At 41.2% G+C, this 13763-nt stretch overlaps 1 protein-coding gene across 4 annotated transcripts in view; it reads right to left on the bottom strand.

Annotated features, from left to right (window-relative positions):
* Positions 1-13763, bottom strand: part of DSCAM (DS cell adhesion molecule) — a 587331-nt gene that overhangs the window by 184480 nt on the left and 389088 nt on the right. For all 4 annotated transcript variants that reach the window (XM_075593710.1, XM_075593712.1, XM_075593711.1 and 1 more), the window contains exons 15-16: positions 12749-12916; positions 946-1016 (exon numbers count right to left, since the gene is read on the bottom strand). In XM_075593710.1, the coding sequence (XP_075449825.1) occupies positions 946-1016; positions 12749-12916 (239 nt within the window). The remainder of the gene's footprint in view (positions 1-945; positions 1017-12748; positions 12917-13763) is intronic.

Below are 13763 nucleotides of genomic sequence, written 5' to 3'. Positions count from 1 at the left end.
GGGTGGATTTTTTAAAAAGTGGCTTTTGCCTACCTGCGCTCAAATGTATGCCACCACTATTCACACATTCGATTCGACCCAATATTCGATTCGCCCAAAACATCTACCCCCTCAAATATGGGTTTTGGGAGAGAAGGGAGAAGAGGGAGAGGGAGGACAGGGAGACAGGGAGGGAAGAGAATGGGCAAATGAGGGAGGGGAGAGACAGAGACAGAGACAGAGAGGGGAGAGAGAGGGGGGGGAGAGAGAGAGGGGGAGAGAGAGAGAAGGGGAGAGAGAGAGGGAAGGGGAGAGAGAGAGGGAAGTGGAGAGAGAGAGAGAGAGGGAAGGGGAGAGAGAGAGGGAAGGGGAGAGAGAGAGGGAAGTGGAGAGAGAGAGAGGGAGGGGGAGAGAGAAAGGGAGGGGGAGAGAGAGAGGGAGGGGGAGAGAGAGAGGGAAGGGGAGAGAGAGAGAGGGAAGGGGAGAGAGAGAGAGAGAGAGAGAGAGAGGGGGGGAAGGGGAGAGGGAAGGGGAGAGGGAAGGGGAGAGGGAAGGGGAGAGGGAAGGGGAGAGGGAAGGGGAGAGGGAAGGGGAGAGGAGGAGAGAGAGAGAGAGAGAGAGAGAGAGAGAGAGAGAGAGAGAGAGAGAGAGAGAGAGAGAGATCTGGAATTTGTGGCCAAATGGTACGTGTGACTGTTGTCCGCCAGCGGAATTGCATACATTCGCTCAATTTTTTTTTTTTTTTTAAATATTTGCATGAATATTTGTCCGCGAATCGAATATTACAAAATTTTGACACATTTGCAATATCTACATTAAAGGAAGTGTCATCTTCTGAAGCAAAAAAAAAACACACACAGAATTGGGGTAGTATTACAAACAACTGTAATACAGCTGGAAAGTTGAACTTTAATAACCTACAGTAGGAGTTACAGTGTCAGGATATAATCGCTGAATTTGCTATACCTTCCAGGTAACCCTGATGCTTTGAGAAGACACAGGATCGAGTTGAACTTCCTGAGGGGGACCATCAGGGGCTGAAAATAAGCAAAGCAACAATGCAAATAAACATTTGCCCCTCTGCACTGGAATATCGTACTGTACACACTGTACAAGATGCGGGTGACACAAGGACTGATACTTTGATAGACACAAAACTGTTGGCTCAAATTAAGTGTCTAAATGTACACAACTTATCCGTGCCCCTTAGGTAACAGATGATTGTTGATCAAGGTCACAGGAAGCCTCACAATTGCACATGAAGACACAGAGTGATTTTTACATTTCTACACAAGAGTTCTGTCCTGGCTACTATTATCCTTAGTCGTGCGCGATGCTTATTTTATTTAAATGCAGACAAAACCAAAAACACGCAGAAGTCTATGTACTGTACATGCTTCACATATATTTCCCAAGATTGCACCAATCTTTCAAACGTCATAGAGTATTTAAAATGCAGACATCCAAACTTGTGGTATGGCCAAGCTGAGTAAACCCAGGGCATTATTGGTCAAAGCTGCTGTATTACCCGCACTACAGCACTAGATTCATCAAATCCCACTGATGTAGTGGAATCTTTCCATTGATTACTATACTACAGTATTATTATTTTTTTAAACAATGGGACTTAGTAAATTGAACCATCTACAGCAGGGGTGGCCAACTCCAGTCCTCAAGAGCCAACAACAGGTTTTCAACATACCCCTGCTTCAGCACAGGCGGCTCAGTCTTCGACTGAGGCAGGGATATCCTGATAACCTGACTAGGGGGTAGCTCTTGAGGACTGGAGTGTGACACTCCTGGTCTATATGGTCACTAATAGGTTAAACTGTTCATTTGGGGCAGATCGCTTCCCTGTAGCCAGCATTAGCAAGGGGGGTTGTTTAAATGAGAGTAAATAGAGCTACAGATGTAGCAGTACTCATCATTTTCGGTACTAGGGCAAGCCATGGGACCGCAACGGCCCCGGTGTCAGAGGATTAACACTAAGGGCGGTCCGATTGGGAAGCATGACGGCCCGGCAGCAATGTCACAGAAGCGCTATCTCCGGAGCCGCAGCTTTAAGCTATTTCAGCCGCGGTTGCAGAGACAGTAAGTACTGTTACATCTGTAGGTTCCCTGCAATTGGCGGGGCAGGGTGGGATGGGGGAGATGGGGGGGATGGGGGGATGGGGGGGGTGGGAGGGGGGAATAATAAGGTCTGATCTAAGTGATAAGACACAGGAATGGAGGAGCTTAACTACTTTCTAAATCAAATAATACAGATGGATGCCATCGCTTATCTAACAATATCTAACTTTCGTCTCTACTGCTTCTCATAGAACAGACTGCACAGCACTCCCGACGTCAAGCAGAGCGCGGTAGAAAGTTGGTTCGGAAACCTCCCTGTTAGTAGGATCTTACCAATCATACTTCATTTATGTATTCTGCAACAACAAGAGTGCGTCGCCTCACAGAGCATAGCAAAGAAAACATGATTTATTCTGCAAGAAGCAGTGGGGATAAATGTTAGATTCTGTACCCCAATTGTCAGTGCCCGAGTCACAGGCGGAGTACATCAAGTAACTTTCCCTTCTATACGTCACAAGGAGTTCACATTGAGATTCAAAAGCATTTCTCCCACTTCAAAGAATGTGGGGTTATTATTAAAAATATTGTATGTACAAAAATAGTACATAATGTATCCGGCTGCTCCTCCTTCTCTTACCGTGCACCCCAAAACTGGAACAACCTACCGGAGACTCTCACAGCCACCACCAGTCTAAGTTCTTTCAAAACTAAAGCGTTCTCACATTTTAATCTGGTCTGTAACTGTTACATACACCTATAACATATATTATCTCTAACTGTGCATGCAATGTATTGTATATAATGTATACCCAGTTCACTTATGTAACTGTATTTGTAACCATGTATTATTTGTCATCTTAACTCTGTGCCCAGGACATACTTGAAAACGAGAGGTAACTGTCAATGTATTCATTCCTGGTATAACATTTTATTTAAATAAATAAATAAAATAAATAATAAATAGGGAAAGACTAACCCAATTGGTAACGGACATGTATTCATTTGGGAGACATTGATCTGAGTATGAGAAGATGTGTAGATGTTTGCATGTCTTCATTTCTCAAACGTTACGCGTTTTGCAGAATTTTTTCACACGAGCACATAGCTCATGTAGAATTTTGCAAAAATCTGGGGGGTCCCGCGCCCTGAATCTGACCTCACCTGCACCATTGACTGTTAGGGTCTTATTCTAGATCTGCTCAAGGAGCCTTTAGATCTTTTCAGACAAGTTTCTCCATTCAAGTCTCACAGTTTTGGCCCAAAACAGCCTGTATGACCGCTCTGCCAGACAGACATACAATTACCCGCCTGTGAAGTGAATGGAGAATTGGTTTTGACCAAGTTTTCCAGTTTTTATGAAGAAGTTTGTGAACAGAGAAAAAAGTTACCGGCTTTGAGAACGTCTACGAAAATCTGGCACATCTCCAATGAGAAGCATAATCCACCGATTTCCATTTGTCCACAAAGACAATGACATATTTTCTCTTATCTGCATTTGGTGACGAGGTCAATCCCTTCAACAGGGATTATCAACGGAAAACATCCCACACTGCAACTTGATATAGCAGGGGTGGTCAACTCCAGTTCTCAAGGGCCACCAACAGGTCAGGTTTTCAGGGTATCCCTGCTTCAGCACAGGTGGCTCAGTCATAATGACCCCAAAAGACGAAGGCCCTTATCCTGTAAGGTGTGATAGCGCAGGTCATGTGCTATCGCATGAAAAGCCCCATTAAAGTCAATGGGACTTTTCATGCGCTGGCGCTTCATCTGCGCTATCACACTGTGCAGAATAAGGGCCTACGTATTTAAAGTGACATTCCAAGTGTTATTTTATTACATAAAACACAGGAGCAGGGAGTCTCTGGAGCTGAACCCCATTCATTTCAGATGCTTACCTCCGTAGAGGAGGCCGGGAGCCACTACACTCGAATGTCAGCGTTCACGTTATGGCAGCGTTTCTAAGCTCATGCACCCTGCGGGCCAATAGGAAGCTGTGATGTCATCAGTCTTTGACTGAGTCACTGATTGAACCACCTGTGCTGAAACAGGGATATCCTTAAAACCTGAGGACCTTGAGGACTGGAGTTGGCCACCCCTGCTCTGTAGACTAGGACACTTAGTCCTACATGGTGAACAATGTGGATTCAACGAGTTGGGTGGAGGGGCAGCTAGCACGGAGGAGACATCTGCGGAGAAAAGTTGCAACCGGGATGAAGTATTGAATACAGTTTGAAACACGGTAAAGTTGATAAGTTCAGTTCTTATTAGTACAGCAAACTGGCCATTTAAAAACGCGTTATTTAGTGACATACAATGAAAGTAAATGTGAAGACAGGCTATGTTCCCCATGCACGGAAATCTGTATCTCAGGACAGGTTTGCACATTGAGTAGCTCGTCAGATGTACTTTCTTCTTTTGTTTTGGTGCTAAAAGAATAGTGGGAGCTTCAAAAAAAAAAAAATATATATTTTGTTTACATCCCATATTAACAATGTTTAAGGATTTCTCCTCCTAAGAGTATGTGAAACACCGCCCAAACCGCATAAATGTTGTATAATCTTTGAACACAGATTCATCAACGTTAGTTCATAACAATCAATTATCCCTGTCTAATTGTGATTAGCACATGATTGCACTGCCATATGAATCCCGGCTAATGTTAAATATGTTGCAGATTCTAAATTGAAGTAACATTTGAGTTCGCAAAAGCTCATGTACATAATGCCGGGTTCTGGAGGAGAGGGACCTATGTTGTTAGTCTCAAGTTTTACCTATCCCCTCAAACATCTCGAAATAACATAGGGAGAGACACCTGAGTAACATGGGAGATATGCAAAGCACATATAAATGATTTACACCCCACACTTTCTATTTTTTTTCCCCCATAAGAACAATATTGAGATGATAACAAGTCTAAGGCTCCTTGTGACTGGAATGCGGCTCTGGTGTCAGGACAAACAGGATTAGAACCCAAAACTTTTCCTATTTTGGCCAGCAGCTCTAGCAGTGCGTGCTAACCCAGCTCACATCTAATCAAGCTATTAGCATATCTCACAGCTATCCCGGGTGTGCTCCTTTTTCTGCACAAGGAACATTGAACTGGTAACTACTGTAGGAATTGGAAGTGATCTGCTTTTAAAGGAAGCCAGGGGGAGGGGGCTACAGGTGGGAGCAATGAGCAGCTTAAATGTATGCTGTGACAGTGATAGTACCCAGCAGCTGGCAGGGGTAATGGTTAAGGGTCTGGAAAGAGATTGAAGAGCTAAAGAGGTGGATTCACATTTGAGAGCACACTGTAGGAAGGTCTCATGTGATTCCAGAATCCATATTGTCTGTGTTAGATAAACCTTGTTAAGTACCATCAGGATTTTTAAGTTGTGCTGAAATTCTACATAGCAGACCTCCTGATTCTGGAATGCCAAAGGAGTTACGACAGTCAAAGCAGTATAAGAAGAGCATGTCTAGAAAGTAGGACTATATGTAGGATAATATAGATGGTTTAAAGATACCAGTAGTAATTAATCAGTCTGGATACAAGGATGTCTGGAGATAAAATATAGGGAAAACTTGTTCTATCATGAAGGGTTAAAAAATAACTGCTAAAGAAGAAGAAACATGTTTTTCTAACTGTGTGTTAATATGAATTGCTATGTATAATCTGGTTGATCGTGAGAAAGAGGAGTAACGGCCACTTATAGCTGGTTATAGGAAGAAAGGGTATACAGGTTGTGCCTAGACATATAGAGAACAGAACTAGGAAATACCATCATGCGGATTAGTTTTCCACTCTGAACCTATATGCTTTCTGCTTCTGAAGCAGGGCTGGTGCAAGGGAATTTGGCCCCCTAGGCAAACCTTCAGGCAAAAAATAAACTAAAAAACACTTGGAATGTCACTTTAAATACGTAGGCCCTTATTCTGCACAGTGTGATAGCGCAGATGAAGCGCCAGCGCAAGAAAAGTCCCATTGACTTTAATGGGGCTTTTCATGCGATTGCACGTGATCTGCGCTATCACACCTTACAGGATAAGGGCCTTCATTTTTGGGGGTCATTATGACTGAGCAACCTATGCTGAAGCAGGGATATCCTGAAAACCTGACCTGTTGGTGGCCGTTTTTTTTTTTACAAATACGTTTTTCAGTTCAGTTATTATGTTATAATTCACCCAAGTATCTCAGATCTTATTTAAACTATATTTTATAGTGCAATAGCTCATTTGTACTGCAATCTTACAGTCAACTTTATATTCACCCCAACTTGTAAAAGGATAAATATTGTAAGAAGCAATGGACAAACAGTCTTCCTACGCTGGATGGTTAAATGTCCCAATTTAAACAAGTTAAATAAACAAAGCCTCTCAAAAAAATATTATTTCTGTAACTTATGTGCTCTTTAGGGGGGCTCCGCCCAAGTACTGTACATCTCGTACTTTCATGCAACCAGTAACCAGCCTGCTGCTCTCCCGTGTCTCCACCATAGGTGAACATGAGGAGTCACTGAGGTAGCATGTAGGAGATTGCTGGGAGTGGAACTGCGCCATTTATTTCTGGGGCACCACTTCCCTTATCAGCACCTACATAATGCACTGGGTGAAAGTCACTCCCTAGATATCAATGTAGAAACGCAATTGCTCCGGCGGCACTCATGGACAGTGGGGCTGGTCTAGCAGGGAGCTCCTGAATAATAATAATAATAGCATGTTCTTGTATAGCGCTGCTAGTTGTACGCAGCGCTTTACAGAGACATTTTGCAGGCACAGGTCCCTGCACCGTGGAGCTTACAATCTATTTTTTTTTTTGGTGCCTAAATTAAAGTGACTTGCACAAGGTCACAAGGAGCACCCCTGCTTCAAACTCTCAGTGCCAGTCAGTGTCGTTACGCGCTGAGCCTCTCCCTCTCCCCTAATGTTATCATCTTGACCAATCAGGCAACATTTTAGCTAAACCATAACATCAACGTTACCAAGGTTCCACAAAAACAGTTGCCTACATTTTTGAGGACTCTAAAGTTAATGTTGCTTCTTTGAGTAAGATATTCCTGTTTAGAGTCAGTTTTTGCCAATATATAATATTTGCACCACTGTTTTTGGACAGGAGCCACAAATATCCCCAATTTGCTGCCACCCAGACTGCATCACACATCTCTAACAATGGTCATGTTTTGAGTATTGTAAACTCGGAAGAACACACAAGAAACAAAATAGCAGTTTGTAATTCTAGGCAGTTCCAAGTTCTAGGAGCAGTATTGGTCCAGGAAAAGAGTAGATTGGTTGTAGGTTAATGGAACAACATAAGCGTAATTCATAGATTAAATTGTATTGTGAAGAGCTTCAAAACCTTGTAGTATTACAGTACAAGTTATAGCGCGCACACATGGAGAGGCCTGCATGTTTTAAAGGCTCCGTACATTATAATTTCATCTACGAAGAACTCCCGTGCAGGTCCAACAAATATATTTGCACCAAGTATAATTCTGGTGTTTGACACAATGAATTAGCTATTTGTTCCTTTTCTCGCTCATCTTTTTTTTCAATAAAAAGTTTAGACCAAATAATAATTGTCTGTACATTACACGTGTCATCGCAGCTAGAGATGGGCCGGTTATTTTTCTTTGATTTTGAATCCCCGGCGGACTGAGACGTTTCTTTCAGCCGTGGATCAGTCTCAAAAAGATAAATCCAAAGGTTTTTTTTTTTTTGTTTCGTTTTTTTTCTATTACTGAAAATCTGAATCCGACAAACGGAACCCAATGCTATGTGGGATATATGTGGAATCAGACGTTCCGCGGACTGGATTGACGTAAAATCTGACGTTTTATTCCTTTTTAAATCTGAGAATTTGAGAGCCGTTGGTGGATTTCAAAGAATCTGCGTGGGCTAAAGTTGCTGAAATCAGACTCGGATTTCAACTTGCAGATTGGATTTTGTCTGAAAAGCCCGGGGGGGGGGGGGGGGGGGGAAATCAGGGAAGGGGATTTGGACCAGGATTTGGACCAGGATTTGGACCAGTCTGCTCATCCCTATTCTCAAACAATGAATGTGATGATATATTTTCTTCCACAAACACCTTGCCATTCATGGAGTCATTAGGACCAAAGGCAAATTAAATTAGATATTTCCACCATTGAGCAATGAAAGCCAAACAAAAAGGTTTGAATTTAAAGACTTGTCAGCGTGATACTCTCAACAGGTATCCAAGTCCGAAAAGGAACCCATTATACCAGGGCATTAGGGGGGTAGAAAGTGCTCAACCTTCAGTAAGCATGCAGGCCAATTTCTTGAGTGGCACCCACTGGCACATCAGATGAATTCAATCTGTTCACCTGGTTCTCTGAATGAAGACTATAAGTTGCTATAGAAACGGACAAAGAGAAAAGGAGCTACAACAAAAATCAATAGGGTTGCAAATGGAAGAAGTTTGATGGGGGGGGGGGCTGGGAAAGGGAATGTTCATGACAGGGAAATGCTTTTATACATGAAGCACAGTACATATCATGGCCACTAGATGTCATTTAATTCCTTCTGTTACATTAACTGTCCTCAGAAAAAAAAGGCTTTTGTCATAAAATAAGAAAAGGAACAATCCTTCTTACTGTAGGGTTAGAACATCATTTTTTTGCCGCTGTGCATTTTTGGCTTGTAGAGTTTCCACTGTGATATTGATCGTTCCTATCAAATAATATTTGCTTTTAAAGAGTTAAACAGACACAAATGGAAGCCGCTTTCTCTTACAGTATAAGGAATCGGGAAACAATCGCTATTGTTAAATGCAGATGAATGATTTTTCAGTTGTTATTTCAAAGGGTCTTTCTTTTTTAACATGAATTGTATTAGTGTCTCATTTACATACTGTGCATGTTAGTAGTACACTTCCCACACTTAGAGGTTTATACGTTACATTGAAACATTTGATACAACGTAAGTTATAACACGTATAAACTATCAGTCAGGAGTATTATTATTCTTATTCCATTATTTCAGTTTCAGGGTTTTGGTTTTTGTTAGAACGTAATCTTTTCTTAACGAGTGGGGATGGACTTGTCTTTTATAGAGAAGTGGTTTAGCCCACACAATGGAACCTTGCTCGATTATTATTGTTGAGTTTGTAAGATGTACATAACTAATCCTTAGTGCCCAAGTGTTCTGGAATTTGTACTCCGCTTCTCGCAGTGCACCAGTCAGTTTTGTCATTACCATTACATTCCATATTTTGCCTTTCACCTGTTTTAGTGTGGGGGCCTCCACATGTTTCCAGGCTTGGGCAATGGCACCCTTAGTTGCTGATTGTATATGTAAAATTAATCTGTGGGTTTTATCTAAATCGTCTTGGGTTTTTTTTTATTAAAGCTGTCGTTTAAAAAAAAAAATCCATTAAACATGTGCATCAATACAATCTGCACACTGACTTGTGATTAGCTAAGTTGCCGATCGATCCGTCCTCCTGTGATTCATTGGCAAAGATTGGGCTCGGGGGTTCTTTAAATCACTGTTAGGGCTGCAGAAGAGGACCCAAGATGCACAGTTCTGTGTGGAAGATCATGTGACCAGACAGGCACTAGATACAATTGGTGCACTGCTAGAGAGAGGGCAAAAGGGGTGTGCCAGAGCCTGTCTTAGAACAGGAAGGGGATGTGACTTTGTAAATGGTTGCTATAGAAACAAAAATGCTTGTTACATTAGAATACATTAATGTCGTTAAAAATTGTTGTTTATAAAAAAAAATTGCTACACATATTTTCTCATAGTACAGAACTGATTTATTAAAAAAACAAAAAAACACATGTAGGATATTGCTTGAACTGCAGCTTTAATAGAAAAATCCATGGGTCCAAAAGGTATTTTACAGTCTGTTTTATCTTGTATTAATTTTCTAATCTTTTCCCAAAGTTTAAATATCGTTGAGCACGTCCACCAGATACAAAGTGAAGATCTCCTCTGCCCGTATTCCCTCCGGCATTTGGGAGAATGTGCTGTCGAGAAATTAAACAATCTGAATGGGGTGTAATGCCATCTGTGAAGAACCTGGGTGTTTCTCTCTCCACTAGTCGAATTTAATGAGGATTTCGCTGTCCTCTCTAATATATCTCCCCAGTCTTCCCAAATTAATTCTAATCCAAGGTCTCTTTGCCACTGCGTCTTACATTTTGGTTTGTGGCCTCCTGTTGTGGGTTTTGTAGAAGAAAGCTATTGTGCCTTTATTGTTTTCTGCCTTGCAATAAAGATTTTCAAATGTTGTGCGTGGTCTACTGTAGTTTTTTTCTTTTGTATGAAGGGCAAGTACAAAATGGCTCAGGTGGAGGTACTGGTAAAACAATCTATAGGGGATCTGTGACAAGTCGTAAATATCTTGGAAGGTCCTTATAGAATGGTCTCTGTAAAATTTCTTACTTCGGTTTTTCCCGGCTTTTTGTCACAGTGGGAAGGAGCAAATTCTGGGTTCCCAAAAAGCAGGGTTAAGGGGGACGTAATCAAGGAAATATCTATATTATTTCAGGTTCAATCCCATACAGTCAGAGAGCACATTAGTACTGGGTGGGGAGGGCTGGGTGAAGACCTCTGTTGTATGGACCCAGAATAGCATTGACATACAGAACTGTCACATTGTGCTTTATGTTTTTCAATGACTACCCTTATATCTTTGTCGTTTGGCATTGACCAATAGATTAAGTGGCATCTTCAAGCTGCTTAGTAGTATCTCAGGAGATCAGAAACTCCCAGTCCACCCTCTAAAATTGATTTGCTCATGAAATTATGTTTAATTTTCAATTTACACCCCTTCCAGAACATTTTAGATATGGATACTTCTAAATCTGTTATTATCCGGGTAGGAACATTAACGGGTAACATCTGAGAGGGAGAGGACCCAAGGAGGACATTCATTTTGATAGATGTGATACTGTCTATGACAAGGGATATGAGGTCCATTTTTTCAAATCAGATTTTATTTGCTGTATTAGTGAGAGCTACTTTAAATCATAGATGCTTCCTAATTTTTCATAACGTAAACTTCCTTTATCCAGTTTATGTTAAAATGTTTGTTTTGTTTTGTTTGTAGCTCAGGTCGTATATACAGTATGTACATTTAGATATTATAATTTAGGTCGGTTTATTTTGAAGTTTGACAGTGTCGCGAATATATGAATTTCCTTGAATAGTTCTATTACCATCTATTGAGGTCTCCGGGTTGGTCAAGGAGAGCTGAAGGTCGGCTGCAAACGGTAATATTTTATAGTCATCTTCTCCCATTTCTACCTTTTTAATTGTCTAGTTCTGGAGGCTAGAGTCTTCGTAGTCAGAGCGAATAACAGTGGTGAGATCAGATACAGATACGTTTACATGTAAAACAGAAAACAAGTGCAATTGAGAGAAATGTCCCTCGTTTTTACAATCAATCAGCAGAGTCATCAAGTAACACTGCACACAAGCCCAGACTTCAGTCTGCAGCTTTGGTAGCAATTGCAACCTGTGTTATCCATAAAGACTACTTAGGGTTTGTTTCCTTGCTCAGATTAAGGCCCCCTTTTTCCACTACAGTAAATGGAACAATAAGTATCTCTGATATGGAGGCGGTGGCTTATTAAATATTGGCTTTAGATTCCACTCATGACAATGTGGCTGTTGTAACGTAAATAAACACATATATATATATATATATATATATATATATATATATATATATATATATATATATATATATATCCACACCTGTATATGCCCCAATGTGATGACACTATGGGGTTAATCATTAAACTGTAATCATGTACATAGGGGCACTGAAGTCAATACTAGTATCCTGTGGCAGTGCCCCGATCAGCACTATCACTGTTTAATAAATAACTCCCTATGCCCCTTAATAAGAATAACTGTATTTCATATTGCGCTTTTTTCCCCAATGGGACTCAAAGCGCGTCACAATGACAGTACAGCGCATGGTGCGCAGCACATAGGATTGTTACAGACACCATCCCTGCCCAGATGAGCTTACAATCTATATTTCTGGTGCCTCAGACCCAGGGAAATAAAGTGACTTGCCCAAGGTCACACGGAGATGATACCGGGAATTGAACCAGGTTCCCCAAAGTCGGTGTCATTGGTTATAGTCAGTGGCCCATTTTAATACACCAAGTGAGCCAAGCATAGAAATATGCAGACGGCACCTAATTAAGTCTTAATATTATTTTTGAGTTCCATTTCTTCAAAGGTAACATTCTTAAGGTTGTAATAAATGTATAATGGAGGGACAACGTTTGAAAAAGAAGCTCTTCTAATTTGTTATAGCGTTGAGGATCTGAGAATGGGTGGGCATCGGACTAAATATCAGTGGCCTAATATGAATACAAACTGTATCCTCTATTGGTTGATGTGCTGATCACACAGGTTTGAATTCTAAATTCATGAGCATGGACATGCAAATACATGCGAGTTGTAATCAATTCCACCTGAATGTGTTAGGTGGCGCTGTTGTTTTAATATAAAAACGAGGGAGTACTATAGATACGGTTACGCTGTTTAACCATCATTAAGTGAACAGAGAATCTGTTATGTCTCAATTGAAACTCCAAACACTAATATCTTAAAGCTGTAGTTAACTCATCTTTTACCCTTTACAGATCATAAAACTAACATATTTTTACCATCTAAAAAGCATGCAAAATACTCAAACCCACCCCAAAGTGTAACATATTTAACACACTCGTACCTGCTTCTTCAGTCGTTATGGTGAGCTCATTGCTGGCCTCACTTTTGCCGATGCGATTTTTGGCGTACATCCGAATATTATATGTAGACGATGGATGGAGATCGATGATCGTTGCCTGGTTTAGCTGAGGAGATACATCTTTGGTTCTCTGAACTGAATCCCACGAGTCTTAAAATAAAAATATATATATATATATGTAAAAAATTTATTCTGCAAACATATAAAGATAAATAACTTAAGATCCCTGTGTTGCCGGTTGTGTGCATAAACAATAGCGGATATGAGCGGGGGGGGGGGGGGGGGGGAGAGGGGGAGGGGATTTTTTTAACTTACACAAATTCTCTCACTGAGTACTTTTGGGGGGGACTCCGTTTCTCAGCCTCCAGCATACAGGTGCTTTGTTCTTCTTCATTCCCCTCCAACTTGTGCTACCCTCACAATCACCCAATTAACTCTGTAGGTCACTACCTTCACTCAGTTCTGCTGCAACTTGCTGAGGAGTGGGAGTGCATGTAATTGGGGCTTCTCCCATCTTCTCCTCACATACTGTAGGAGATTCCATCCGACAGGGCCTCTCCCCTGCTCTTATTTGTTGTTTTTCCCCCAAGTGCACTGTCCCTCGCTACCCAACAGTCTATCAATATAGGATGAACCCTATTCTATCCCTGTTCGTTTCATAAACAATAGCTGCAGTAAGCTCAATAAGAAAGAATTCCTGTGTGAAAAGGAAGCGTGATAAGAACTAGGGTCTCAAACACGCCAACACTTGCACATTTTGGTCGAGTCCCGCGAGATTTAAAGGTCATATCCGCTTTGTAGAAATTCGGGACCAATTATTTTTGTTAACCCCATAAACTGAACACAACATAAAAAAATGTGCATTCAAATGTATATTAACAAATGCTCTTTTTTTTTTTCTTACCTGAACCACAAGACTTGGAGCTGAATATCTTCGGTTCCCGCACTGTCCTAATAAAGTCTTACCCAAGACATTTTAGCATATTTGCAAGTTGCA

The sequence above is a fragment of the Ascaphus truei genome, chromosome 3, assembly GCF_040206685.1.
Source record: "Ascaphus truei isolate aAscTru1 chromosome 3, aAscTru1.hap1, whole genome shotgun sequence".
NCBI lineage: Eukaryota > Metazoa > Chordata > Amphibia > Anura > Ascaphidae > Ascaphus > Ascaphus truei.
Note: the sequence above shows the minus strand (reverse complement) of the source record. Positions and strands in the feature narration are given on the sequence as shown.